Raw genomic sequence first — 26,211 nt, 5'->3', positions numbered from 1 at the left:
AAAAATGGAACTAGAGCTTTGTCTTCAATGGTAGGGCACTAGCTTTGAGCACAAATACTCAGGGATAGCATCCAAGTCCTAAGTTTAAGACCCCAGAGCTGGCACACACAAAATAAGAGATAAGATGATGATGGGTGACATAGCTCAATATTCTTCCTATAGATACACTCCATATACACTGTATATTCTCATACCTAATTCTTAACAAAACTGCTATAAACGTGAGTGCTATGGAAAGCAGTTTTGATTTATCAAGAGAACTGAGGCCATACAGAGGGAAAAGTAGTTACATAGACTGCAGAGATAGATCCCCAAGGCACACACAGTGGGCACTGAAGCCTAAATACATTCCATGCATGGATGCCTCTAAATCAGAGGAAAAACCAGCAAGAAAGTCAGGAGAGACAAGAGATAATGCATACATAAGAACCCATGATGAGTTAATGTAACATACACACACTTACACACGCATAAACCATACATAGACACCCATATATATGTATTAGTAATTTATCAGGAATAATAATATTGCATCATTTACAGAGAAATGGATGGACCTAGAAAAAAATTCATACTGAGTGAGTTAAATCAGCCTGAGAGAGATGGAGTGCTTGATTTATCTACTATATGGAAATTATATTTAAAATATAAACACATATTAAAGCATGCACAAGAGTACATACACAGTCAAACTGAAAAAGCTTGGTTTTCCTGGTATAACTCCTTGAACATTTAACAAACAGTTCAACAAAGTGAATACTAGGAAGCTGAAAGCTGGCTGGTCTGAGTCAGGGTACAGTCTAAGGGGAGGCGCGGTCATGTGGAGAGAGGAATATCGAGTGAATGTACAGTTCACCTGTACTCCTGCTCCTCCCTTACCTCACTAGAAAAAGAAAAATAATAATGAGCTTAGCTTTCCGTTTTTCTGTTGTACAATGGTCAAGGACCTGCAACTTTTGGTCAGTACTCAATATATATTTGGCTTTTCAAAATGCATGAAGAATTTTACATTTGGTTAGAAATAACAATGGACAATTCTACCAACTTGTTGAAGAGTCTCAGTAGTGACAACACATCTGGAAGTGTTGTATAGAGCAAAAACCAAGTTTAAATACACATTTCCTGGAAAATACAGAATACTCTAAATTCCAAAACTTCCCCACGTGTCACTAATCTGAGAATCAAGAAATATACTCTTTATTTGACTTATGTAATTGTAACCCCTCTGTACATTTACCTTAGAATAGCAACAAAAATGTTTAAAAAACGAATACCATGTTTGAATAATGTTCAAGTTGTTGACTTTAATACTTCTCAACCATAGCTGAACATTGAAAGCAGGTAGGTTTGTATTTTAAGTAGCAATATTTGATTGCTAACAAGTGCAACTAAATCAAAATTAGCTCTGAGCCCTCTGGAAAGAGGGACATGTGTACAGGTCATTCTACTTTTATTTCTATCATCAGGACAAAGTCTAATCAGAAGGGAGATTAAAGTAAACTTCTACCTAATCATGACTAAAACATTGAAGAGGCACACCTACAGTTTCAGGGAGCATTATAAAAGGTCTGCCCTGCAAGCTCACAGTACTCTCAGAAGAAGAGAAGGCCTCAATGGGTCCAGTAGTTGTCTTGGTGCTGGGTCTCTCCTGTCTTCTTCTCTTTTCAATATGGAGACAGAACTCTGGGAGAAGGAAACTCCCTCCAGGCCCCACTCCTTTCCCAATTATTGGAAATACTCTGCAGATTGACATTAAAGACATCACTAAATCTTTGACCAAGATAAGTATTTTTAATATTTGTCCAATGGTCTCTGACAGATATAAATGAATATTTTTTTAATTTTCAATGTACTGCTGAAGGTAGAATAGCATGATTTGTTATCATAAAACAAAATCCTTGTATAAAGTGTTACATGCTTGTGACTTTTCAAGTTTGTATTTTAGTCATGGAATGAAGTAATGTATTATGTGAGTGAGTTACTGGCTATTTTAATCCCAGCCACAAAATTGCAAATGTTGTGGATGGTTCTTCCCAGCTTAGTTAGACACTGAAGTTTATGATTTTTTTTTCCTGAAGGTTCTTTGAAAGGAAAGTTCTGTGATTAAATGGTCAATTCAAAAAGTCATATAGCATATTAGACACTGATTTTTTTCAGCATCATTATGAAAGTTAACTTCTCTGAGAAGCTGTGAGTGATTGATAGGTAATATCTGTGAGGATGAGAGAACATAAAGACACGAGACCATTTAGGGGATACTAATGGTATCAGAATCCATCTGGATTTTTGCATAAAACTTTTGTCTAGGGCAAAGAATGTTGCTAGTTGAGAAATTGTTTTTGAAGATGATTCATGTACTGGGGCACACCCTCTGTTTCTAATACCAATAGATCCCAAACTATACTTGCCTGTACAAGCACCTGTGCTGACTTAAAACTGCCGGTTTTCCTTGTTTGTCAAAGGAAATAAGATTCTCAAGAATAAGTGCTTCAGAAGTTATCTGAAAGCAGTAATCTGCCACTGGTTTGTTGTACAAATGAGAATTAAACATATCTCAAGCATGGAATGTTGAATAAGCAGAGTTCAACTACAAATTGTCTATTCATTATCAGTGGGCCTCTAGAAATGAATTTAGATCCCCAGCCGTCTGCTTTGTTCTTTGTGAATCATGACAAGCTTGTGTGTGTTTTGATGTGAAGATGAGTTATAATGGAGTATCAACTCCCTGCTCCATTGCATGGCACAGTGCAGGCCATCTCTAAATGACAGCTGTAACAAGCCTCCTCTATAACATATGATCTTTGCAAATATTTTAAGTTGTGTTTGCCAAAATAAAGAAACACAAAAATAAAATAATGGTATCAGTTTTTCTCAGGCTCACTCTGAGGAGCAAATAGTGACTTCTTTCGCTACTATTTTTTTTCTCATTTTCCAGTTCTCGAAAGTCTATGGCCCTGTGTTCACTCTGTATTTGGGCATGCAGCCCACTGTGGTGTTGCATGGATATGAAGCAGTGAAGGAAGCTCTGATTGACCATGGGGAGGAGTTCTCTGGAAGAGGCAGGTTCCCATTAGCTGAAAAAGCTAATAGAGGCCTTGGTAAGTGTACATATCCATGTGTGTGTATATTTATGTGTGGGCAGAGGGTGTATGGATAAGAAGGATGGAAAAAGAGCCAAAGCTTGGCCATCCCTGTACCTGCCATCTGTCTGCTTCCTTTTCCTTGCTTGACCTCTCCATCTATGTTTCTGCATCCCTTCATTTAGGAATTATTTTCAGCAATGGACACACATGGAGAGAGATGAGGTGCTTCTCACTCATGACCTTGCGGAATTTGGGGATGGGGAAGAGGAGCATTGAAGAGCGTGTTCAAGAGGAAGCCCGCTGCCTCGTGGAGGAGTTGAGGAAAACCAAGGGTGGGAGCTGCTTTATATCACTATTTTAGAGAGGAATATAAAAGGCTCCATTAAGTCCCTTCTGTTTCAGAAATGGATTCTTTTGTTTTCTAATCAGAAATCATGAATGTAAATTTCCTTTTTTGTTTTATGGCGTAATTGGGGTTTGAACTCTGGGCTTTAAACTCTTGCCCAGATCATGGCTGGTGCTCTACCATTTGAGCTATCCCTCCAGTTCAAGCTTCTAGCTGGTGAGATAGTACAGGTATCATAGATTTGCAGCGATTTGTTTGCCTGGGCTTGTTCCCAACCACAATCCCCAGATTTCAGCCCCCTGAGTACCTAGGGCTCTCTTTATGAACAACACCATATAAGGGTTGCCAAAAGGAAACTCTCAAGTGGTTGAAGGGAAGAGTGTTGTTTATTGAGAGAGGGAGAAAGCAACCTTGAGCCTCACAAAATAGAGTTGGGCAGAGCAATAGAGATAATGGCAGGAGGAGAAAAATTATATAGGGGAGGGCGGGGGAAGGAATGTGTCCACGGTGTAAGCAGAGATGATCGCAGCGTCTGGAGGACCTCACACTGCACCCAGGCATGCCAGTTGCTTGGGTTACAGATGCTGGACAGGGACTTCTAGAATTCAAGAGGAGAGAACCAACTGAATGGGTCTCTAGTCTCTGGCCTCCTGGGCAGACCTAACACACCAGTATCTGGCTAAATAGTTGTTTTGAGTTTCTTTTCTGAAGAGTTAAGGAGCAATGCTTCCCACTTAGCATAATTGAGGGTTCGAAATGTAGCCATTACATGATCGTGCTTGCTAAATGAACAAGGTGGTAATGACCCTGTCTACCTTCAGAGACCCCCCACAAAGATGCAACTATATGGTATGCTCATTATCATTGACTTCTCAGTACCCATGCCAGAATTTTGGATAGTCATGGAGTAGTGAAAGATAAGATTTTATTTGCTTTATTGTCTCAATAAGATTCATCTAAAAATTATTTCTCTGAAAACACAATTGCTATACCCCAACATTAATTATTTCTTCTTACCCCAAACTTTATACTTTTATTTATATATTTTGAGTAATTATGTGCTCTATCATGAATCTGTAAAATACACACATTGATTTAATGATTCAATTAGCTATACTTCAACTATTATGATCAGTTCTTTATCCAGTCTTATTTTAGTGTATTGTAGCTCAATTTTCAATTTTGTCTGTCACTTTTTCTCCATGTGTATTGGATTTTATGTTTAAAAGCTTCTGTTAATTACTCACTTAACAAATCTACTAACCTATAGTTACAATGGATAGCATTGTCCACTTGGATTCCACACAACCTGGCTTTTTAAATTCATTGTTCCAAATAAAATGAAAGACTTAAAATCATACTTAACCTGTGAATGTCACACCTGCAGTCATAGCAAATCTCAACAACTTCCCAAATAACTGCCCCCTTCATAGTTATAATAAAATTTTTCTGGGAGCTTAGACTCATTTCAATCATTAACTAGCCTACATACATGCAACCAGCTCAATGACACTTGTTTAATCCAAAAAACCCACATCAATTCACAATGTCTTTAATTCATGACTATTTACTTTCAGTTTAAACTCAGTAGCATTTTACATGTTGATGATTTGCTCATAGCCATTTCATTGTACAGAGTGCCAAAAATAATGTTTTCTTTAATTAGCCTGTCAAATAATAGAACCTCAGAGGCAGACAAATTTAAATATATATGTACATATTGTTTATTGAAGAATTCCAAAAATTCAGTCCTATCCATAAATTAAATTTTGTGTTTGATTAGACTTAGTGTCTACTTATTCCTTAGGGAGAGGAAATTTACTTATTAATTTTGAAATGAAAAACAACCTCCCATTTATTAATGCTATGTTTTTGTTTGCCTTCCCTGACATTTACATTATTAACTGGCTTAAATTTAGTTAGTACTAAATTAGTAATATTAGTGAGAGAAGAGATGGGTTAGGAACGAAGGGTTACAATGTTGTTAGACATTCATATACTGATTTCTAGAATGGGAACTTCTTTGTACAAGTACTTAAATATAATAATAATAAATTAAAAAATTAGTTATTCCCCTTTTCTTCATAAAACATGAAAGTATTCTGCTTTTTACCTTGGTTCCTTCTAGTACTTGAACTCTGGTAAAAATGTCTCTTTAGTTTCTCTCCATTGGTAATTCATAAAAGCTATAGACACCTGATATTCCATCACAGTCTTTCTCAGTTTTGTGTAGTCTATAGGTTTTGGAAACAGATATATTGCTATTCTGAATGGTTGACTATTAGGTATGTAAAAGTCTTCTTTTTCCAAAACAGCATATATCTGGGATTGAAAGACTATAAGTAAAGGCAATTAGTATGAACTGACATTATTTTGCTAGTTAGTTTGTACTGGCCAACTCAGGCTCCAGGTTAAAGATATGCAGGTTTAATTCAAATGGGATATTTGGCTCTTAGAGGAATTTATAAGTAAAACAGTAATAAAATGGTAAAGATGACAAAGGCTGAGTACAGTATTTCATATGTATATTTCATTTGTTTCTAACTCTTCAGGATCACCCTGTGACCCCACCTTCATCCTGGGCTGTGCCCCCTGCAATGTCATCTGCTCCATTGTTTTCCAGAATCGTTTTGATTATAAAGACCAGAACTTCCTGAACATGATGAAAAAATTCAATGACAATGTCAAGATTGCGAGTTCACCATGGATACAGGTGAAGCCAAGATCTTTTCTTCCTAAGAAAACACTTGTCTTTTTTTTTTTTTCAACAGACCCAAATTAAATAAAGAGCCAACAGTAAGGTGAACACTTGGACCCAACAGTGCTACCTAAAGAATGGTAGAGTGCCATTCAGGAACTTACAGCCTATAGCCACACATTCTAGCATTTTCCCTATTCTATTTTTGTAGTAGCTTCAAAGTTTCTGGTTTTATATAAAGATTTTTGATCAACTTTCAATTGATATTACCTCAGGTTAATAGATAAGGTCTAGTTCATTTTCAGCAGTTCCAAAATGAAGCCTGTTGAAATTGGTTTGGGAAGCAGGGAAGAAAATGATGAGGGAGAGTAGCAGAGGAGTCTAGATTTATTGTCTCATCTAGATATATTGTAAAACTGGGTCTTGTTGGCTCATACCTAAAATGTTAGTTACTCAGGAGAGTGAGACCTGGAAGATCAGGGATTTGAGCCTGCCAGGGCAGAGAAGTCTGACAGAATCCATCTCCCAAATAAAAAGTCAACAAAAACAAGCCATGACCAAGAAACTGAAGCAAGAGTCTGGGGCTCTGAGTTCAAACCTGGTACTGACACCAAATGGAAAAATGCATTTTATTTACATATGGACATGTCAAAATGAGAACCTTTGACAGCTAACTGATAATAATAGAAATGGAAGAAAAACAATATAATAAGCTGAGAAAGATGTCTAAACCTTTAGGATTTACTCAAGCTAATTAACTCAAGCAATTAATTTGATATCTCCCATTAAATCCCAAAGGGATTTTTCCTATAAATTGCTTTGTTCAGGTCCTGATAGATGCCTGGTGGATCAATGGATATCCAGGTGCTTACTGAAAGCTTACATTTCCCACAGGTTTGTTTTCAGACATCTCATATACAAGCTATAACTGAGCAGAAGTATTTTTCCTCAGAGAGGAAGCATATTTGCAACAATAGAAACTACTAGGAATCACTGAATAGAGTCAGAGTGTTTGCTGATTCCACTGTGATGCTGCTAGATGAAGAGGTAGCCTGGGGAGAAATGACAAAATTAAACTATAAAAATCTTCACAATGGAAGTGGCGCTGTGGCTCAAGCGGTAGAGAGCTTGCATTGAGCTGAAGAGCGCAAGGACAGCACCCAAGCCCAGAGTTCAAGCCCCACGACCAACCCCCGCCCCCCAAAAAATCTTCACAATGTTTTATAGAGTTTGGCATGTCTTAAACTCTGTAAAAGTTAATAACTATGTGATCACAGAGCAGTTAGACACTCTATCATGAGACTAAATTTTAGAGCACCTTTGAACCCCTCTCATTTTATATGTTCCATCTAAATTTCCCTTCAAGATGGAAGCCATGTGTCATTTTTATTTACAGCCAAGTTTTCTATAATATGTATATAGCATGTATATGCAAATATATTTAATAAGTTATTACTTTTGCTTTTAGATCTACAACCTTTTCCCTGATCTCATTGATTATCTACCAGGAAGTCATAAAACATTACTAAAAAATTTTGATGATATAAATAGTTACATTTTGAAGAAAATAAATGACCATGAAGAATCACTGGATGTTAACAATCCAAGAGACTTGATTGATTGTTTCTTGATTAAGAAGAAACAGGTAAGATATCAAAAATCACATTTATTTGAATCCTTGAGCATTCTGTGACATATTAAATAGTCTGTGTTACTTGAAATGTTTAAACCATCAGACCAGCAGTGCTTGAAAAAGTAAGTGAAGTTATCAGTTGTATACAGGAAGCTACACTAAGCATCCTGTGAAACTTAAAATTAATTTCTCAAATAATGAGAATACATTTACTCTTTTTATATGAAATTATATAATAAGAAGAAGCAGAATGCACATGGCAGGTGAATAGAAACAATTTTCCTGCAAATTATGTGTCATTATTTAAAGATTGGTGTCATTATTATATACTGTATAGAATAGAATATGTAAATATTATGCATGTTCTCTAAGTCAGAATTGATTTTGAAGAGATAATTCTGGAATAATCCTTAATTGGTCATGGTTAACCTTTTTTATAAAGGATTTTTAATTGTGGTATTTAAAAAATATATATCACAATATCATTTTATTATGCTTTTCTCATTTTTATTAACAAATTTATTGTGCAAAGGCTTCTATTGTGATATGTTACTGATGCATATAATGTAATTTAATCAATTTCACCTCTTCTGTTATGTTTACTAATTCATCTTCTTTATATAGATTTTAGAGTTTTCCTTATGTTTTATCACATAAATATATGATGAGTATATTGTATATGTAACATATATGTAAAATACATATAGATAATGCATAGATAATATAGATATTATATACATATATAATATACTGCAATAAGTTAAGCGAATTTGAATCCTTATTATTTACCATGGGATTACTATAACACACTTATGACCGTCTACTGTGAAATTAGAGTGAATTAGTGTCTGAGAACACTTTTAATCTTCCCCCCTAAAATTGCATCCTTCTTTGGTTGTTTTTGTCACACTTTACATCTTTAATACATTGGGTATCCATAGAATTCATCTATGATTATTGCCTCCTATATTTGCCTTAAAAATATATATATATATATAATCTAAAAAGAGGTTGAATAAAAAATGTAGTATAATTAACATTCAGATTTTCTGTATGGTTATATTTAACAAGGATATGTATTTCTTGACTTGGTGTGAATTTATTGTTGAATATGCTTTAGTTTCTACTTGAAAGCTGATTTCCCTTAGCACTTCTTATATGGTAGATCTATTCCTGACAGACTCTCTTCTCTTTTATTTATCTTAGAAGTATTAACTTCTCCTGCATGATGATAGCATATGAGATAAAATTAGTGTTTTAGTCCATGACATGGAATCATTAGATTTTTATTCATTTAGATTTCCATTAATATTTCAACACTTATGCAGCCTAGAGTATAATAGCCTATGTGACCTGCAACTATTAAATCTCCAAATTTATTATGATAGATGGAAGCTTTAATATTGGTGTTTGAATATACTATTCTAGAGTAAGTCAACCTCAAGATTTAAGAGTAGCTGTAATTTGATGATCATAGAAAAGTACATAAAGTAGACATTACCAAAGTTTGTTTAACTTGACCAGCTTTCAAAGCATGTGATGTTGATATAGTCAAAGGAGATGACCCTTTTCCAAGAAAGTACAATTGTTGAGAGGATCCATTCATTTTCATTGTTTTAATTACATATTATTAGACATGCTGTAAGTCATCTGGAGATTACAAAAGCATGATGGATTTAATGTTGGCCCAGTGACCAGTTAGAAAATGATGTATTTTGACCATTTAATGATTTCCTCATTCAACATCTAAAATTGCAGCCTTGTTGACAAGTTGGTTTTGGGCCATCTTCTCAGTCCTTGGCACTGCTTCATCCATCCTCTCTCCTTTGTGCCAATGACAAGTTAATGTGAACACTTTTTGTCTTCATGATTAGTGTCACTTCAGCTCATGCATTCCTAGTCATTCCTTCTCAGGTTCCCTAGACCACCTGACTTGGTGCTTCCCATCTGCTGACTCATCGTGTTTTGATGAACCCATTCTCATTCCTTGTGACTCCAAGGTTTTGCTGCCTTTTAGAATTTTCACAAGCAATATTGAGCATATGTAAATGTGTGATACAAGATGTTAAATTGCAATTAGGAGCCATGCTTGTAAAACTACTATCAAGGGGCTGAGATCTAAGGATCAAAGTTTGAAGGCAGCCTTGACATAAAAGTCTTTGAGACTCTTATCTCCAAATTAAACAGAAAATAGTGGGAAGTGGAGCTGTGGTTCAAGTGGTATAGCACTAGCCTTGAGAAAAGAAGCTCAAGGACAATGCCCACACACTGTTCAATAACATCAACTGCAAAAAAAAAAAAAGTTTAATTGCAGATTTTGCTTCAGGCTTACAACACTTATGTCCCTAACTTTCCTACTTCTAGTATTCAATTTTCTAATCTTTTAATATTTAGAGAAAATTCAGTTATTAATAGCTTAAATGAATGATGAGTTTCATGACCTCAAATACAGTCACAGCACCAGATTAGAGTAAGGACAGCCAGGAGGCCTGAAGCCTTACTTAGTCTAAACTAGTCACCATCCCACTGTCAATTGTGCATTGCTCGTATTCCTTTACTCTCCAACTTCATACCACTGTGAGATACTGAATTCACTGTCATCACATGTGCTGGTAAATAATATAATTGCATCAAATCTTAGGAGCAGGAAAATCACAAGGAGCCATCGGAATTTACTAATGAAGGTTTGACAATACTTGCAACTAATTTATTTGGTGCTGAGACAGAAACGACGAGCACAACACTGAGATACTCCCTGCTGCTCCTGCTGAAGCACCCTCAAGTCACAGGTAGGAGCACAGGGGGAGACCTAGGTGAAACTTCAGAAGATATAGGAAAGATGCTGCTAGTGATTTGCCTTGTCAGGTATGTCTCACAGCTCAACATCAGCTGAAATCAGAGAGAAGTGATGAGAACAATGTAGTAGGAAAAGCAGCGAGACTCTGTCTTGTGTCTGGATTTTCTGGCAGATAATTGTTGGAAAACTACTATATCATAAATTGACATACAATAACATATTGATTTTACACCCAAAACTCCAGCTTTATAATAGGTTCTTCTATATATCTTTCCTCATTTTAACAATTCTAGTGTTGCCCTATATAGGCCAAGGAGATCTCTTGTCACCAATGCATAAGTACAAGTCCTAGAAATTAATGAGGATGTATGAGATAAATTCCAATCCGGAACATTTTCTAGAGTTTTAGGTGTGTAAACAGTATGTAAAGATTTAGGAAGTAAGTATAAAATAATTTCAATGAGAATTAGTCCTCTCACAACAAAAAGGAGAAGAGAATACTAACTGGATAAGACTGGATAAGATGTCTACCAAAATCTGATACTCAGAGTAGATGTAATTGTGATAAAATAACTGAGCCAGACACATGTTGCTTTCACCTAAATGTGGTAACAGGAAAAGTTCTGAGGGAAGGAAAACCAAGCTATGTGTCCAAAATTCCCATAAAGTTCCCCGCCCCCTTTTTTATGTTGCCAGTCCTGGGGCTTGAACTCAGGGCTAGTCACTGTCCCTAAGCTTCTTTTGCTCAAGGCTGTCACTCTACACTTGAGCTATAATTCCACTTCTGCCTGCTTCTGTGTATCTGATACTGAAGAATGAAACCCAGGGCTTCATGCATGGTAGGCAAGCACTCTACCACTAAGCTACATCCCCAACCTCATAAAGTTTCCTACTTAGAAGTAACAAGTATCAAAGAAGATAGAAAAGAATTTAGCAAACAGACTCTCCAATTTCATATTCTTATCACACCTCTACTCCTCATGTGAAACGAAAAACTCCCTCTCCACACCAAAAAAACTCTCTCTCTCTCTCTCTCTGTACTAAGAACTCTGTACTCAGAAATTTTGGGTAAACATTGCAACAATGAGACATACAAGTTGTTATGTTGAAAAGGAACTTTACAACTTTGGTGGGGGGGGGATATGGGTTAGGTGGGAGTAGGGGATGGGAAGGGGAAACAAAGGAGGAGGCTACAATGCTTGATAAGAAATGTACTCCTTATCTTGCTCATGTAATTGTAACCCCTCTGTACAGTATTTTCACAATAAAAAAATGCAAAAAAATTTTTTTGAGTAAAGACAGTGAAGTATAAAGTTGAGAGGTCTTGCCAAGCCCTCTTGTTTATGATGCATAACTTTTTTGTATATATATTTTATTGTAAAGGTACTGTACAGAGGGATTACATTTACATGAAAAAGGTAATGAGTAAATTTCCTATGGAGCATTGTTACCTCTTCTTTTGTTTTTCCCCTACCGTTCCTTCTCTCCCTACCTCCAACTCCTCCCTCCACCACCCCTGAAGTTGTAAAGTTAGTTTTCAACATAGTGTCTTGTACATTTCATTGTTACAAGGGTCAACCTGTATCCTTATTTCAGCATTTTGTTATTTCCCTTCCCCTCCCCAAATTAGAAAAATGTATATACAAGATGCAGGGCACTGGAATCAAATACAGTGAAGACAGGGGTTATACCATGGGGGAAGAACATAGAAAGAAACAAAAATATCACATACTACATTATAAATACATTAAAAACAACAGCAAAAAGATAAAACTTCTTGTGTCCCTATCTTTGGGGTCATTTCACTTAGCATCATCTTGTATGGTCATATGTATATAGCTTTTGACCTTTTGTGCTAGTCATAGACATATACTAGTTATATATAATATATATGTATATTATACCACATTTTTCTGATCCATTCAGCTACTGAGGGTCACCTGGATGAGTGCCATATCTTCACCATGGTGAATAATGCTGCGATAAACATAGTTGTGCTGGTAGATTCAGTATAGCCTTGTTCGTGATTGTTTGGGTAAATGTCCAAAAGTGGGATTGCTGGGTCATAGGGGAGCTCTATGTGTAGTCTTTTTAGGATCCTCCATACTGCTTTCCAAAGTGGTTGAACAAGTTTACACTCCCACCAACAATGCAGTAGGGTTCCCTTTTGGCCACATCCCCTCCAGGTGATGCACAACTTTCTTTTTTTTTTTTTTTTGTCGGTCGTGGGGCTTGAACTCTGGGCTTGGGCGCTGTCCCTCAGCTCTTCAGCTCAAGGCGAGCGCTCTACCACTTGAGCTATAGCGCCACTTCCGGTTTTCTGGTGGTTTATTGGAGATAGGAGTCTCACGGTCTCTCCTGCCCGGGCTGGCTTTGAACCGCGATCCTCAGATCTCAGCCTCCTGAGTAGCTAGGATTACAGGCGTGAGCCACCAGCGCCCGGCAACACAACTTTCTATCTGTCTTTTTTCCTGACATTCTTCCAGAATGAAGAACTCTAAGAACCTCCATATTTTACCAATTTGATAAAAAAAAAATACTCTCCAAGTGTCCAGCAGAATAAAGGGATAAAAGCCTTCACTCAGCATAAAGTTGTAGCATTCCAGAATACCAGGGTTAGAAAGAAGATCATCACAAGTTTCAGAAAGATACAACTAGGTCAGATATCAAGAGATGATGGGATTGCATCAAAACTCCTTAGAGTAAAGAGGAAAGATGGGAGAGTAGACTTCCAAATCAGCCATAAACTTTTTACCACATTTTCTCTTTTTTCACACAATATGCTATAATGCATGTTGTTCCATTTTCTAAAACCAAGTCAAGGAAATCAGGGACTCCAGAAACTGGGACAAGAAGGTTATGGGGTACTCTCAAGCTCACTGAGGCTGCTACAAAATTAGAAAACACCCACATCAGAACAAACCAGAAACCAATGAAGCAAGGAGGGAAGGAAGGAGACAGGGACAAGAGTCTCAGAATTCTGACTTACTGACCATGAATTGCTAGATGTTTTACACAACTATTTGTGCATTTGCAAATAATTCTAACTCAGGAAATAGAAAATCATGAACTGACTGATAAGAAAGAAAAGGGAAGTACAATAAATGGAATGCAATTCTAATTTACACCCAGGGAACAATATTGCTGAGCCAGAATGATTGAAACTGTGAATATTGGCTCAAAAACTGATGTTATATCTAGTATATTGTTGTGAATGAAGTAAGGGGAAACATACGTTTATCTCTATGTGCCTATTTGTAGATGTGGTTAAATATATAAGACAGAGATATGAATGCACATTTCACTCTCACATGTTAGGGTATCAATAAATATTCTCTAAAAGTGATTAAAAAATCAACTGGGCATTGAGCACGGGTGGTCCCGCCTGGATTCTTATGTACTCAGGAGGCTGAGATATGAGGATTGAAATTTGAAGCCAGGCCAGGTATTAAAGTCAATGAGACTCTTATCTCCAATAAACTACTCAGAAAAAGCCAGGAGTGGTGTTTTGGCTCAAGTGGTCGAGCACAAAGTACATATTATTGATCACAAAGAAGCTCAAGGATAGCACCCAGACCCTGAATTCAAGCTCTAGGTCCAGTAAAAGAAAAATGAAAGCATCATTGTTTAAAAAATGAACATAATTTTCCAAAGCAGATTCTAGGATGCCCAATATGGATATCATCAGAAAGTGGTTCAACAATGGGAGTAGTACTGTACACTGTACACATGCATACACAAAGATATACACTATTTGTATAATCCTTAATTTATAATTATTTAAAAATAAAAAATAATGTTTATTTCTTCTTTTTCTTTGAGGACTGTCATTTCTTTTGCATTTTTATTAGTTTACATGTATTGTACAAAAGTATTTAATGCTGATACTTCCATAGATGCATACAAAGATTTTCATTTTTATTATTAAATAGCTGTACAAAGTGGTTTCAATTCAGCACAGCCTTTCATTCATTACAATGTGTCTGGACCAAAGTCAGTCCCTTTAGTATACATTCATTAATAGTTTTACTTAATTGTGTCCTGTTTAGTGTTTGAAATATATTTTTCTATTCATATCAACTACAGAAGAACTAAACTTTTTTAAAAAACACATTATTTACCTATTATCCATAAACTAATAGAATTTGAACGTCATTTTACTGTAAAATTATCTTTTATCAACAAAAATATTTCTGAATTTGAACAAAATGGGAATATTTTATTAACATCTTAAAAGGCATACTTAGAACGATTTATATTGGATAGCCCATGAATTACCATTCATATTTGTGGAGATTTGTGAAATCTGGAGATATAATTGAAGATATTAGTGTCTTCAAAAATGTACTTTTATTGTTAATATTTTACTCCCTTTATTTTGCAATGTTTTATTATTACAGCTTTATGTGTATATAGTTCCTATGATAATATACTTCTTATATATTAAATAAAGGTATATTAAATAAAGGTATTTTACTTCAATAAAAAGTATATTACGTGTACATTAATAGTCTTTTTGGTTTTCTGTGTTTTTCTTAACAAGGAACTAACCTCTATGGCTTGATTAACTTATTATAAGGCTACTAAGTAGGAGGAGGATGTGTGTACATGCTGAAGTATTAATACTCCATGGGGCATGAATTTTTTTTTACTTCAAATCACAATTTATGTACTTACTATGATCAATGTGTCACTTTCCTCCTGTTCCACCATTTCTTATTATGTCTCACCAGCTAAAGTGAAGGAAGAGATTGACCATGTGATTGGCAGGCACCGCAGCCCCTGCATGCAGGACAGGAGCCAAATGCCCTACACAGATGCTGTGCTGCATGAGATCCAGAGATACATTGATCTTGTGCCCATGAACGTGCCCCATGCAGTGACCCGTGACATTAAGTTCAGAGACTACATCATTCCCAAGGTGAGCTTGTTTCTTTTCTGCTGAGCCTCCATAGGGAGCCTGAGTTCTTGAGGTCACTGCAGGATTCCTCTCCTCCACATGAGAGAGCTGCAAAAGTGTCACAGTTGTCTGCTCAGGAGAGGTTGTGTTATACAAGATTGGGGTTGTATATACATGGGAAATTATGCCTGGTTTCCCACACTGTGAATCCCAACTTTGTTCTGCCCCTTAAATTCTTTTTGTTTTGGGGACTTCTTCTCCTTGTTGTCTTCTTCTTCTTCTTCCTCCTCCTCCTCCTCCTCCTCCTCCTCCTCCTCCTCCTCCTCCTCCTCCTCCTCCTCCTCCTCCTCCTCCTCCTCCTCCTCCTCCTTCTCTTCTTCCTTCTCCCTTTTCTCCTCCCTCTCCTCCTGCTTTTCCTTCTCCTTCTCCTTGAATTTTTGGCTATGCTTAGTTTTTGTATTTCCAAATGAATGCAAAAGCTTATTATTTATCAATTTCCCAATATGTTCTGCTGGGATGTATGTTACACCTCCAGTAAAGTTATAGATAAGTTTTGGGGAAAATGTTACCTTGATTTCTTCAATTCATGAATGAGTCATGCTTCCAATTTACCTGTGCTTTGCTTTATTTTCCAAGTAATATTTTGTTTTCAATAGAGTTGATTACAAATATATTCATAGACTTTGTTTAAATGCATAGAATTTTGCCTATTACTATTTTATTTTTTCATTGGCTTGGTGTTTGTTGGCCTGTGCACTGTCCATGAGCTCATTTGCTCAAGCTAGTGCTCTACCAGTTTGCACCACAGTTCCACTTCCAGTTATCTGGTGGTTAACTGGAGATAAGAGACTCATGGACTTTGTTGCCTGGGCTGGCTTTGAACCATGATCCTTAGATCTCAGCCTCCTGAGTAGCTAAGATTACAGACATGAGCCACCAATGCATGGCTTGATTGATAATATTTTTATGGTGCCTTTGCTATCATTTGTACCTGATATATAGAAACATAACTGCTTTAATCATTCTGATGACATCATGAAATGTAAACTCATGAAATTTACTAGTCATTGCTAATGAATTATCTGTAGATTTGTTTGGAACATTAGGGTGTATTACCATAATATCTGGTTTAATAATTTATACTTGCTTTTCCAATTCCTGTGCCTATAATTGTGCTTTGTTGAATTTTTGCACTGGCTGCCAGGATGGTATAAAACAAAATAGATTTTAGTGGTCAACTTTGTTTCATTATGATTGATAGAAAAGATTTCAAGCTTTGGCTGGGAAAGTGGCTCAGTGGTCGAGTGCTTGTCTTGCATGCGTGAGGTACTGGGTTTGATTCCTCAGCACCACATAAGCAAAAAGAAAAAAGCCAGAAGTGGTGCTGTGGCTCAAGTGTTAGAGCATTAGCCTTGAGCTGAAGAGCTGAGGCCCAGGTCCAGAGTTCAGGCCAACGACTGGACCCTCCCACAAAAACAAACAAACAAAAGCTTACAAGCTTGGTATTTCACAGTCAATTTTGGTATCTTAAGTAGATTTTTAAAAAATAAATAACATTAGGAAGTTTACCCTGTGTTCTTACTTACATAATCAGATCTATTCTCTGTAATGATTCTTTTTCTTTGAAAAGTTTTAATTATACAGGTGATGTACAGAGGGGTTACAGTTACATAATTCAGATAGAGCAGGTTTCTTCTTGGACACTGCCACCCCTTCCTTGGCTCTCTCCCAGTTTTTCCTTCCCATCCCCATCCACAAGTTGTATAGTTCATTTTGAACATAGTGTCTGGTGAGTGCCACTGATGCATTTGTTCACCCTTTGTCCCTTCATTTCTGTGCCTCCCCTTACACTCCCAAGAAAGCTAAATGAACAAACAGAACAAAGAGGAAGAAAACAAAAAACAGCAAAAGAAGGAAGAAACCCCCATTTTCATTTCCTGGAGTTCATTCCAATAAATATTTCTTTGTATGATCAGATGCACATAGGCATTGAACCTTTGTGTTCTCCCCAAAGTATCCTCCTGTGCTCTCACAGTGTGAATGCCTAGGTTTCTTCTTTTTATGTATTAAAATTTTTACTGTGGTGCTGTCTTAGGCAGCACATACAGAGAAGATTAGCATGGCCCCTGCAGAAGGGTGACTCTCAAATTTGTGAATCATTCCATATTTTTATCAAAATGGATACCAGGCAATGGAAACACTGGAGTAGGGACATGTAGGGGCACAGGAATGGAGGAAGGACAGGTAAGCAAATGCAGCCATTGTATTCTAGATGGGAGGTTGTTGACCTTCTATTGTTTTATGCCCTTCTTGCTTTTAAGGTTTCTGCTGTTGTGAAATCTGGTGTTATGTGATGGGCTTGCCACCATAGATGACTCATTGCTTTTCTTCGGCAGCTGTCAGTACTCTTTACTGTTTCTGAATATTTCATTTTGAACTATAATGTGCCTTGGAGTGATTCTTTTTTGATATGATCTGTTTGCTGTTCTAAAAGCCTCTTGTATTGTTAAAGATTTTGGAAGGGCTGGGAAGGTGGCACAGTGGTACAGTGCTTGCCTTGCATGCACGAGGCCCTGGGTTCGATTCCTCAACACCACATAAGCAAAAAGAAAAAATCCAGAAGTGGCACTGTGGCTCAAGTGGTAGAGCACTAGCCTTGAGTTGAAGAGCTGAGGGACAGCGCCCAGGCCCAGAGTTCAGGCCCCACGACTGGAACCCCCCCCCACGCCCCACCGCCCAAAAATGATTTCGGCAACATTCTCACATCATTTTATTGACTATGTTTTCAAGTCCTTTACCACGGAACTTTTCTTCAGCCTCTATGCCTATTTTCCATAGGTTTGATCTTTCAAGTTTCCCAGGTAGGCTTGTATAATCTTTTCATACTTTTCTTTTCACCTAGTTCTTCATCTGACTATTCTAATATATCTATTTTTTCCTTGCTCTCTGATATTGTTTCATTTTCATCCACTCTTTTCTATTTAGTTTTTTTATTCATATAGCTTTTTATTTCCAAAATTTTAGTTTAACTATTTTTTAATATTTCTGTATCTTTATTGAACTCCTCATTTATACATTGCATTGTTTGTCTTACTTCATCCAGCTGTTTATTTGTATCCACTTCAAATTCACTCATTTTTTATACTTATTCTTTGTATTGTATTGAAATCTTTTTGTTGAAATATTTTTCTTGTAATCATACTTTTGAGTTCTTTGGGCTTAATCTTCTTCAATATCTTTTAGGTCTACGGCTATGGAATTGTTAAACTTTGGAGATACTTGCCTTTTTCCACACATTCTGTGTTGATATTTATTGGTTCTGAAGCCAGTTAATTGGTTGGAAGTCTTCATTACCTATAGACCAGAGGATTGAACTAAGTGATTTTCATTGTATCTGTCACTGCTTTAGCTATTTGTTTTCTGGTTTTGGGGGGGGGGGAGGGTCATGGAGCTTGAACTCAGAGCCTGAGCACTGTCCTTGACCTTTTTTGTTCAAGGCTAGTGGTTTGCTATTTTGACCCACAGTGCCACTTCTGTTTTTCTAGTGATTAATTGGAGATAACTGCATCATGGGCTTTCCCACCTGAACACTATTTGAACTGCAGTCCTCAGATTTCAGCCTCCTGAGTATCTAGGATTACAGGTGTGATCCTCTGGCACCTTGCTTTATATACATATATATGCATATATATATAAAGTATATATATATGCATATATACATATATATATACTTTATATATATAGGTTTATACAGATCTAGGTATATATATGTATCGATCTATGTAGATCTCTCTCTCTCTCTCTCTCTCTCTCTCTCTCTCTCTCTCTATGTATCTATCTATCTATCTAATTAGCTTATGTTATCTGTGTGTATTGTTCCCAGGGCACAACCATATTGACATCACTGACATCTGTGCTGCATGACCCCAAGGAATTCCCCAATCCAGACAAGTTTGACCCTGGCCACTTTCTGGATGAAAGTGGTAACTTTAAGAAAAGTAACTACTTTATGCCTTTCTCAGCAGGTAATAAAATTTCATTTCCATACCTCAGGATAACTTTGGGGGGGATGTCAGTTGGAATTTACATAAAGCCTCCTTGGGGCTGGCGTATTTCCCATAAGCTCCGGAGTAGGAGCAGCACTCTCAATGCCCTAGCACTTTTCTGTTCATGATGCATCTCCACTGTTTGATCATATTAGCGAGACCTCAGTTTCTCTGTGCATTTCTTCCAAGTTCAACAAGGTAAGCAAGCAATTATGGCATTCTCTCTTTACTTATATCATAATGATCTCTTCCTAAACAGTAAAACTCATTTAGACTGCCTTCACTCACAATAAAAAAGATGATCTCATCAGAGGTCCCTCCCACATCTTTTTGTGGCATTTGTCACCCCCAGGCTTCTCTATAGAATGAATCTCTCCCAAAAGTCACAGAAGAACACCAAAGGGCAGTGAGGGAAGATCATCACAGATGACAAGACATGAGGATTTGTGGGTGGAGTATTAACTCATTTGTCACTTTCTTGAACTTGATTATTAAACAGAAAATAGCCTAAGCAACATTTTAAGGTATTTAAGGTACTTCAACACGGACAGAGAGTAGATGGAAGCAGAGCAGAACATTTTTAAGAAAGTCATGAACCACAAGAACAAAACATTTATTCTTAAAAGTGTCAGAAACTGTCAAATATTGGTACATTTCCCACAATGATCACGGAGCACTCTGCTCTTCTTTCAGTCTAAGACATGTGTCTGGATATTGTATCCCCACACCTGCAGTCTGTGTGCTATGTGTCTGGCCAGGGAGCAGCCTTCCTTCACTGACACTGTGACTTTTTGTCTTTTGTTTTGTGTTTGGATTTGGGGTATTTTTATTGTCAGTTGTGGGGCTTGAAGTCAGGGTTTGGGCCCTCTTCCTGACCTTTGTTGCTCAAAGCCACTTTGAGCCCTTTTAGCCACAGCTGTACTTCTGCTTTTTGGTGAATAATTGCAGGTAAGAGTCTCAGGGACTTTCTTACCCCAGGCTCACTTCTAATCACGATCCTCTGATCTCAGCCTCCTGAGTAGTTGGATTTTAGGCATGAGTCATTGGCACCCAACTAATGACCTCACCTTTGATATCTGTTTTACATCTGTCATATAGATACCATGGGAAAGGCAGTGATCTCTCTTCAAAAATTCACTTCTTTTTTACACAAAGGGAAACATTTTAAATAATGAGAAAATTATGGTTTCAAATTATTTGAGTGTCAGTGAAAATCTGAATATGATATTTGGGAAGCTGAATGAGGGGAGGATTTTATGGCTTGAAGGGACACAAAGAGCACAAGAAAGGACATGAAATGTGGTCTGGGTCTTGATGTCTGTAGGAAATGTATCATAGCTAAAAGGAATTTCATGATGTAGTACTTAAACTTTGTAATTTTATGATGAAATGGATAGTTGGGCTGTCAATATTAAAATGCAAAAAGTGTTCATTCTTTTTCTGGGGACAGTTCACATGAGCAATATGAATGGGTTTTCTTAGAAAAACATAGATGTCTCTAGAACATTCAAAGTGTATCATTGAAATCTGAGACTCAAACTTTTTATAAATAAATAATGAAACCTTGATTAAAATTGCAATAAATCCAAATCTATTATTATTTTAATTTCTCACCAACATTTCATGAAGGAATTATTAGCATTTCCATTTAATATTTGAAGAAAATAAGGCTCAGATATTTTACTAACTTACCCCACATGGGTAGTTAATGACGGTGTCAAGATTTGACTTCTGAGTTGACTTGGAAAGCAGTATTTCCTACCACTAGTTTTATATGTGATGAATTCCACTTGGAGTCACGGGTAGGTCTATGCCCTCTACTCCTACATTTTTATTATTCTACAGATACAAAGGTTTAGAGGTAATCTTAAAACACATGGTCACAGTCCTTTCTGATTAGTAGGGATAATACTAAAAGAGAAAGAATGGGAGTAGTTCTTAAGGTTGAGGACAGACTGTATTAAATCCTCATCTCAACCACAGGAAAAAAGTATGATTGGAAGCCAAAAATTCTTCCAAAGTTATGATTCTTTCCTTTAGCAGGGAACATATTAGAGTAATGATATAATAATTTAGAAACCCCCAGCCTGGCATAGAGAAAGAGAAAAGAGGGAAGAGAGGATAAAATTTTTTAAAAGAGCATTTATCATGTAAAAATACTTAATAAAAGGTTTACATGAAGATAGTAATCTGTTTTTTAAATATAATTTGGTTTAGTATGATTTTCTTTGGGTTTTTTTAGAGAGGATCTTAAAAATGTAGCCCGAAGTAGTTATCAACTCAAGATTCTTCTGCATGAGTCACCTTGCTAGACTTACAAGTTTGTGTGTGCCTGTGATACCATTCTTCGATTTAAAAAAAATAAATGTGCTAGTGAAGATTATATATTCCTGGGTATCTGCACAGCTTTCCTTCTCTCTTTGCATTCAGTAATGGCACTTTCTTTTACCAGTTACAAATGCAATCCTTCATACTCTCACACTTACATACATAGAGATATTTCCTGCTTTGACTTGTTTTTTTATTTTTTACAAAAATTTCAGGCAAACGGATATGTGCTGGAGAAGGCCTGGCCCGTATGGAGCTGTTTTTATTCTTAACCACCATTTTACAGAACTTCAACCTGAAATCTCTCGTGGATCCACAGGACCTCGATACCACTCCAGTTCTGAATGGGTTTGCCTCTTTGCCCCCAGCATACAAGCTCTGTTTCATTCCAGTGTAAAGAAGAGCTCTGCTGTCTGGCTCCAGCTGTGCAGCAATCTGCAGTTCCCTCCTCTGAGCCATCACTTACCTCCTTCCCCTGTCATGTCTCCCTCCTCTCCCAGATCCAGGAAGATCCGTTCTCCATTTTGGAGGGATTCCTGTATAACTGCCCTGTCAAATCTATAGTCTCTTCTGCTTTATAATACCTTTGTTCCCCAGTCTACATGCTAATACTTCTCTAATGCTGATTTAGTAATATGTTAGTATGATAAAAAAAATTATTACCATGTGATAACACAGATTCCTTTCTCTGTATATTATCCATAATAAATATCATTTTTTGTGACTTTGGTCATTCTTGGACTGTCCTCCTTTGTTCAAAAATCAGTGAAGCAATGAAACAAAATAGAATCCCATGTTGACCCCATTATGGCAAGCACTGGGAATGGGAAGGGAGAAATGGTAGGAAAACTCTTTGGCTACGTCACCTGTCATATCTGGAGATGCAGATTTAACGAACAAAAGCAATGTCCAGAATATCTCCTCTTGGAAGGAAAATATATGAGACAGACATAGACAGAATAAAAATTAAAGGCTAGTGTTCGCATCTTTAGTTTGGTGTCAGTGTGAACAAAAAAATAAAATAAAAATATTCTTGTCAATTTATCTTTGCAACTGAAAGCCAGATTTTGATAATCATCTGCTCTATTATTTTTATTTATGCATATTAATTGTACACTTAAAGATGTTTCATACCTGCATACAATGTACTCTGACCATACCAGTTTTTCCTTCACTTTTGACAGTACTAAGTTTTAAATTCAGGGCTTTGTCCTTCTTAGACAAGAACTCTACTGATTGGACCATATCCTGCATCTGCATCTGTTTTTCTACTTTGTACACATTGTTTTACACTCAACATAAATGTTATGAGAATTATAATAAGGGCACTGAAATCACTCCTCCCATTTCATTCTTCAAACCTTCACAATTGTGTATTTAACACACAATTTTCCCTTCCTTCTACTTTGCCATATATCACATGAGAAGTACCGTTATTGGTCATCTCTGCTGATCTCTTTCCTAAGAGGAAGCCCCTTGGTCCAGGATTTTATCTTAAATTTTATTTTATTGTAAAGATGCTGTACAGAGGGGTTACCATTACATGGGAAAGGTAATGAGTACATTTCTTGTCAAACACTGTTACCCCCTCATTTGTTTTCTCTTACTATCCCTTTCCTCTCCCACTTCCCCCACTCCTCTCCTCCACAGAAGTTGTAAAGTTCATTTCCAACATAGTGTCTTGTGAGTGTAATTGTTGCAGTGGGTCTCCCTTTGTCTTCATTTTTAGCATTTCATCATTCCCCATATATAAAAGTATATACAAGATGCAGGGTACCAAAATCAAATACACTGACAACAGGGAATATATCATAGGGAGAAGAACATACAAAGAAACAGAAAAATCACACAGTACATTAAAAAACAACAACAACAACAAAGGAAAAACCTCTTGTGTCCATATCTTGGGGTTCATTTTGCTCAGCATCATCTTATATGGTTATAAGTACATAGCCATTTTTAATCTCATATATTGGGCCTAGATGCATACACAATCTATACATGTATCAGTGAATTGTTATGCCTGTTTATACATACAAGATGTATTTATACAGGACATAAGCATACATTATATATGGTTTTCCATAAAATTGGCTCACTAGAAGAGTATATTGAACAGGCACTGGTAGCTCATGCCTATAATCCTAGCTACTCAGGAGGCTGAGATCAGAGGATTGAGGTTCCAAGCCAGCCCAGGCAGGAAAGTCCATGAGAATCTTACCTTCAATTAATCACGAAAATGCCAGAAGTGGTGTTGTGGCTCAACTGATAAAGCACTATCCTTGAGCAAAAAGCTCAGGGACAGTGCCCAGGCCCTGCATTGATCCCCAGGACCTGCTACTCAGCCCCTAAAAAAGCATTTTGTACAACTTGCTGTTTTCCTGTTGAAAACTATGCCAGTCAAACCTTCAAGAAATGGAAAAATTGGATATGAGTGTTTGATATTTGAAATAAATAATACATAAAATATAAAAATTATATTTATGGAGCCCCATGTTTTTATTTTTGGTGGAATTGGAGTTTGCACTCAAGATTCCATCCTTTGTTGGCATACTGTCTTTGGTGTTATTCTACTGCTTGAAACACTCCTGTAGCCTGATTTACTAGTAATTTTGGAGATGTGTCATGTACATTTCTTCTGGGGATGGCTTCAAACTGCAATCCTCCGGATCTCAGCCTTCTGAGTAGCTAATAATACTGGCAGGTGCCACTGGACCCAAGCTCCATGTTAGGTTTTTAATAATTGTATACACTATACAGTATTTAAATCAGTTAACTAGATATATTTCTTGGAACATGCAGTATGTACTATATCATTTATCTATTGTAAAAGCCTTCAAAACCCTTCTTTGCATCATGAAGAGAAGAGTGGGAATACTCATAGGGATTAAGGTAGATAATCTACAATAGAGTCACCAAATGTGGTTTATCAAAAATAAAATATTTTGTTCTTTCACTCCTGAACTAAATTGTAATGGTTTAAAGTTCAGAACTCTATAAGTTGCAAACACTATTTGATGAATGAACTCAGAAAGTTACTGCTTAATATTGTTCTGGAAAAAGAGTTCATTCATCATAAAGTATTTGCAAATTGTCAAGATGAAAAACACAAGGTGGTCCTAACCCTCATTTTAATCAATGGATACTGCCATTATGAAACTCTTATTTGTTTTGAAAGTCAGTGATTAACATGAATATTGAAAAACAGTACAAACTGAGAGAACTTTTCATTTGTTTTAACTGAACGTTTTAACTATGGAATGGCTTATGAGACTTGGGGTTTATGTGTTATGACCTCATCTCTAGCCCTTGCAGTGGTATATCCTTATCCAAAAAATGAACCTGAGGCCTGGGTCATAACATGGAAATGATTTTTCTTTAGCCAAAGGTAGATTGAAAGTAGAATTGAAGTGTCTATATGGATTGTTTGTGTGTGTGTGTGTGTGTGTCTGTGTGCGCGCGCGCGTGTTTGTGTGTGTGTGTGACAGTCTTGAACTCAAGGCCTGGGCTTTTTTGCTCAAGGCCAGCACCCTACCATTTGAGCCTCAGCTGCACCTCTGTCTTTTTTGGTGGTTCATTGGAAGAGAAGAATCTCATAGACTTTCCTGCCCAGCATGGCAGGAGACAGCTCTCAACCTCCTGTGGACCAAGGATTGAGGAGGAGGTGGGGGATAAGCTTCCAAACTACCAAGGTTAACTAGAAGTCCAAACCAGGCCCAATGCTACCTGCACTTCCCCACTCCTACTCCCATAAGAAAGCCCAAAGAATGATGTTGGAACAGTGACACACTACAGAAGGATCCCCACTACACCATGTACCGAATCTTAAGAAAACAGAATGAGACAAGATCAAGACAAAAACAGAAAAACCGAAGCCTGCTGCTTAGGCCTTATGTAGAGATCTACCACCTCCACAGTACCCCAGACTCTACAGTATGAGAGTCAGATGGGCAGGCCCAGAATTTATACTTTAGGACTATGAAAAATGAAGAAAAAAATGACATGGTCAAAGTATATAGTACACATGTAGGAAGCATCTTACAATTGATGTATACCAATAAACATAATAGAACAGATGATTAGTAATATAAAAACATAAAGCCATATCTGGCTTTCAATTGGAAACATCAATTGACAAGAATATTTCCAGTTTTTATTTTGTGTTCACACTAATGCCAAAGTAAATACACGAACCCTAGCCTTTAATGTTTATTCTTGTTTCTGCGTCTCACAGTATGTTCCTCCAGGAGGAGCTGCTTCTGGTCATTGCTTTTGTTTATTGAATCCACATCTCCAGATATGACAGGTGACATAGACAAAGAGTTTTCCTGCCATCTTCCCCTTCCCATTCCCAGTGCTTGCCATAATGTGGACAACATG

At 36.9% G+C, this 26,211-nt stretch overlaps 1 protein-coding gene and 1 pseudogene across 4 annotated transcripts; both read left to right on the top strand.

Moving 5' to 3' along the window:
• Nucleotides 1-1,613: 1,613 nt before the first annotated feature.
• LOC138825799 (cytochrome P450 2C5-like) lies at nt 1,614-22,420 on the top strand. 4 transcript variants are annotated; one of them, XM_070020459.1, is made up of 9 exons: nt 1,614-1,808; nt 2,936-3,098; nt 3,266-3,413; nt 6,010-6,142; nt 7,596-7,772; nt 10,408-10,549; nt 15,291-15,478; nt 19,341-19,482; nt 22,047-22,420. In XM_070020459.1, exons 1-9 carry the CDS (start codon nt 1,614-1,616, stop codon nt 22,226-22,228), a joined length of 1,470 nt encoding a protein of 489 aa, XP_069876560.1. In that variant the 3' UTR covers nt 22,229-22,420. The 4 variants fall into 4 exon arrangements, with proteins under 4 accessions (XP_069876560.1, XP_069876559.1, XP_069876558.1 ...); XM_070020458.1 differs by having other exon boundaries at nt 3,266-3,415; nt 5,982-6,142; XM_070020457.1 differs by having other exon boundaries at nt 3,266-3,415; nt 5,982-6,142; nt 10,402-10,549.
• LOC138826239 (U6 spliceosomal RNA) lies at nt 17,543-17,628 on the top strand (annotated as a pseudogene).
• Nucleotides 22,421-26,211: the final 3,791 nt, after the last annotated feature.

This window comes from Dipodomys merriami, unplaced genomic scaffold (assembly GCF_024711535.1).
Source record: "Dipodomys merriami isolate MVZ:Mamm:240054 unplaced genomic scaffold, mDipMer1.0.p SCAF_14, whole genome shotgun sequence".
Taxonomy (NCBI): domain Eukaryota; kingdom Metazoa; phylum Chordata; class Mammalia; order Rodentia; family Heteromyidae; genus Dipodomys; species Dipodomys merriami.
This window is presented reverse-complemented; position numbering and strand designations above follow the sequence as displayed.

Excerpts from the sequence above, each read along its gene's own strand:
- LOC138825799 (XM_070020457.1), top strand. The coding sequence starts at position 1,614 with ATGGGTCCAGTAGTTGTCTTGGTGCTGGGTCTCTCCTGTCTTCTTCTC. Across the intron at positions 1,809-2,935 it reads TTTTTAATATTTGTCCAATG|TTCTCGAAAGTCTATGGCCC; the intron begins GTCTCTGACAGA and ends CTCATTTTCCAG. Across the intron at positions 6,143-7,595 it reads CGAGTTCACCATGGATACAG|ATCTACAACCTTTTCCCTGA; the intron begins GTGAAGCCAAGA and ends TTTTGCTTTTAG.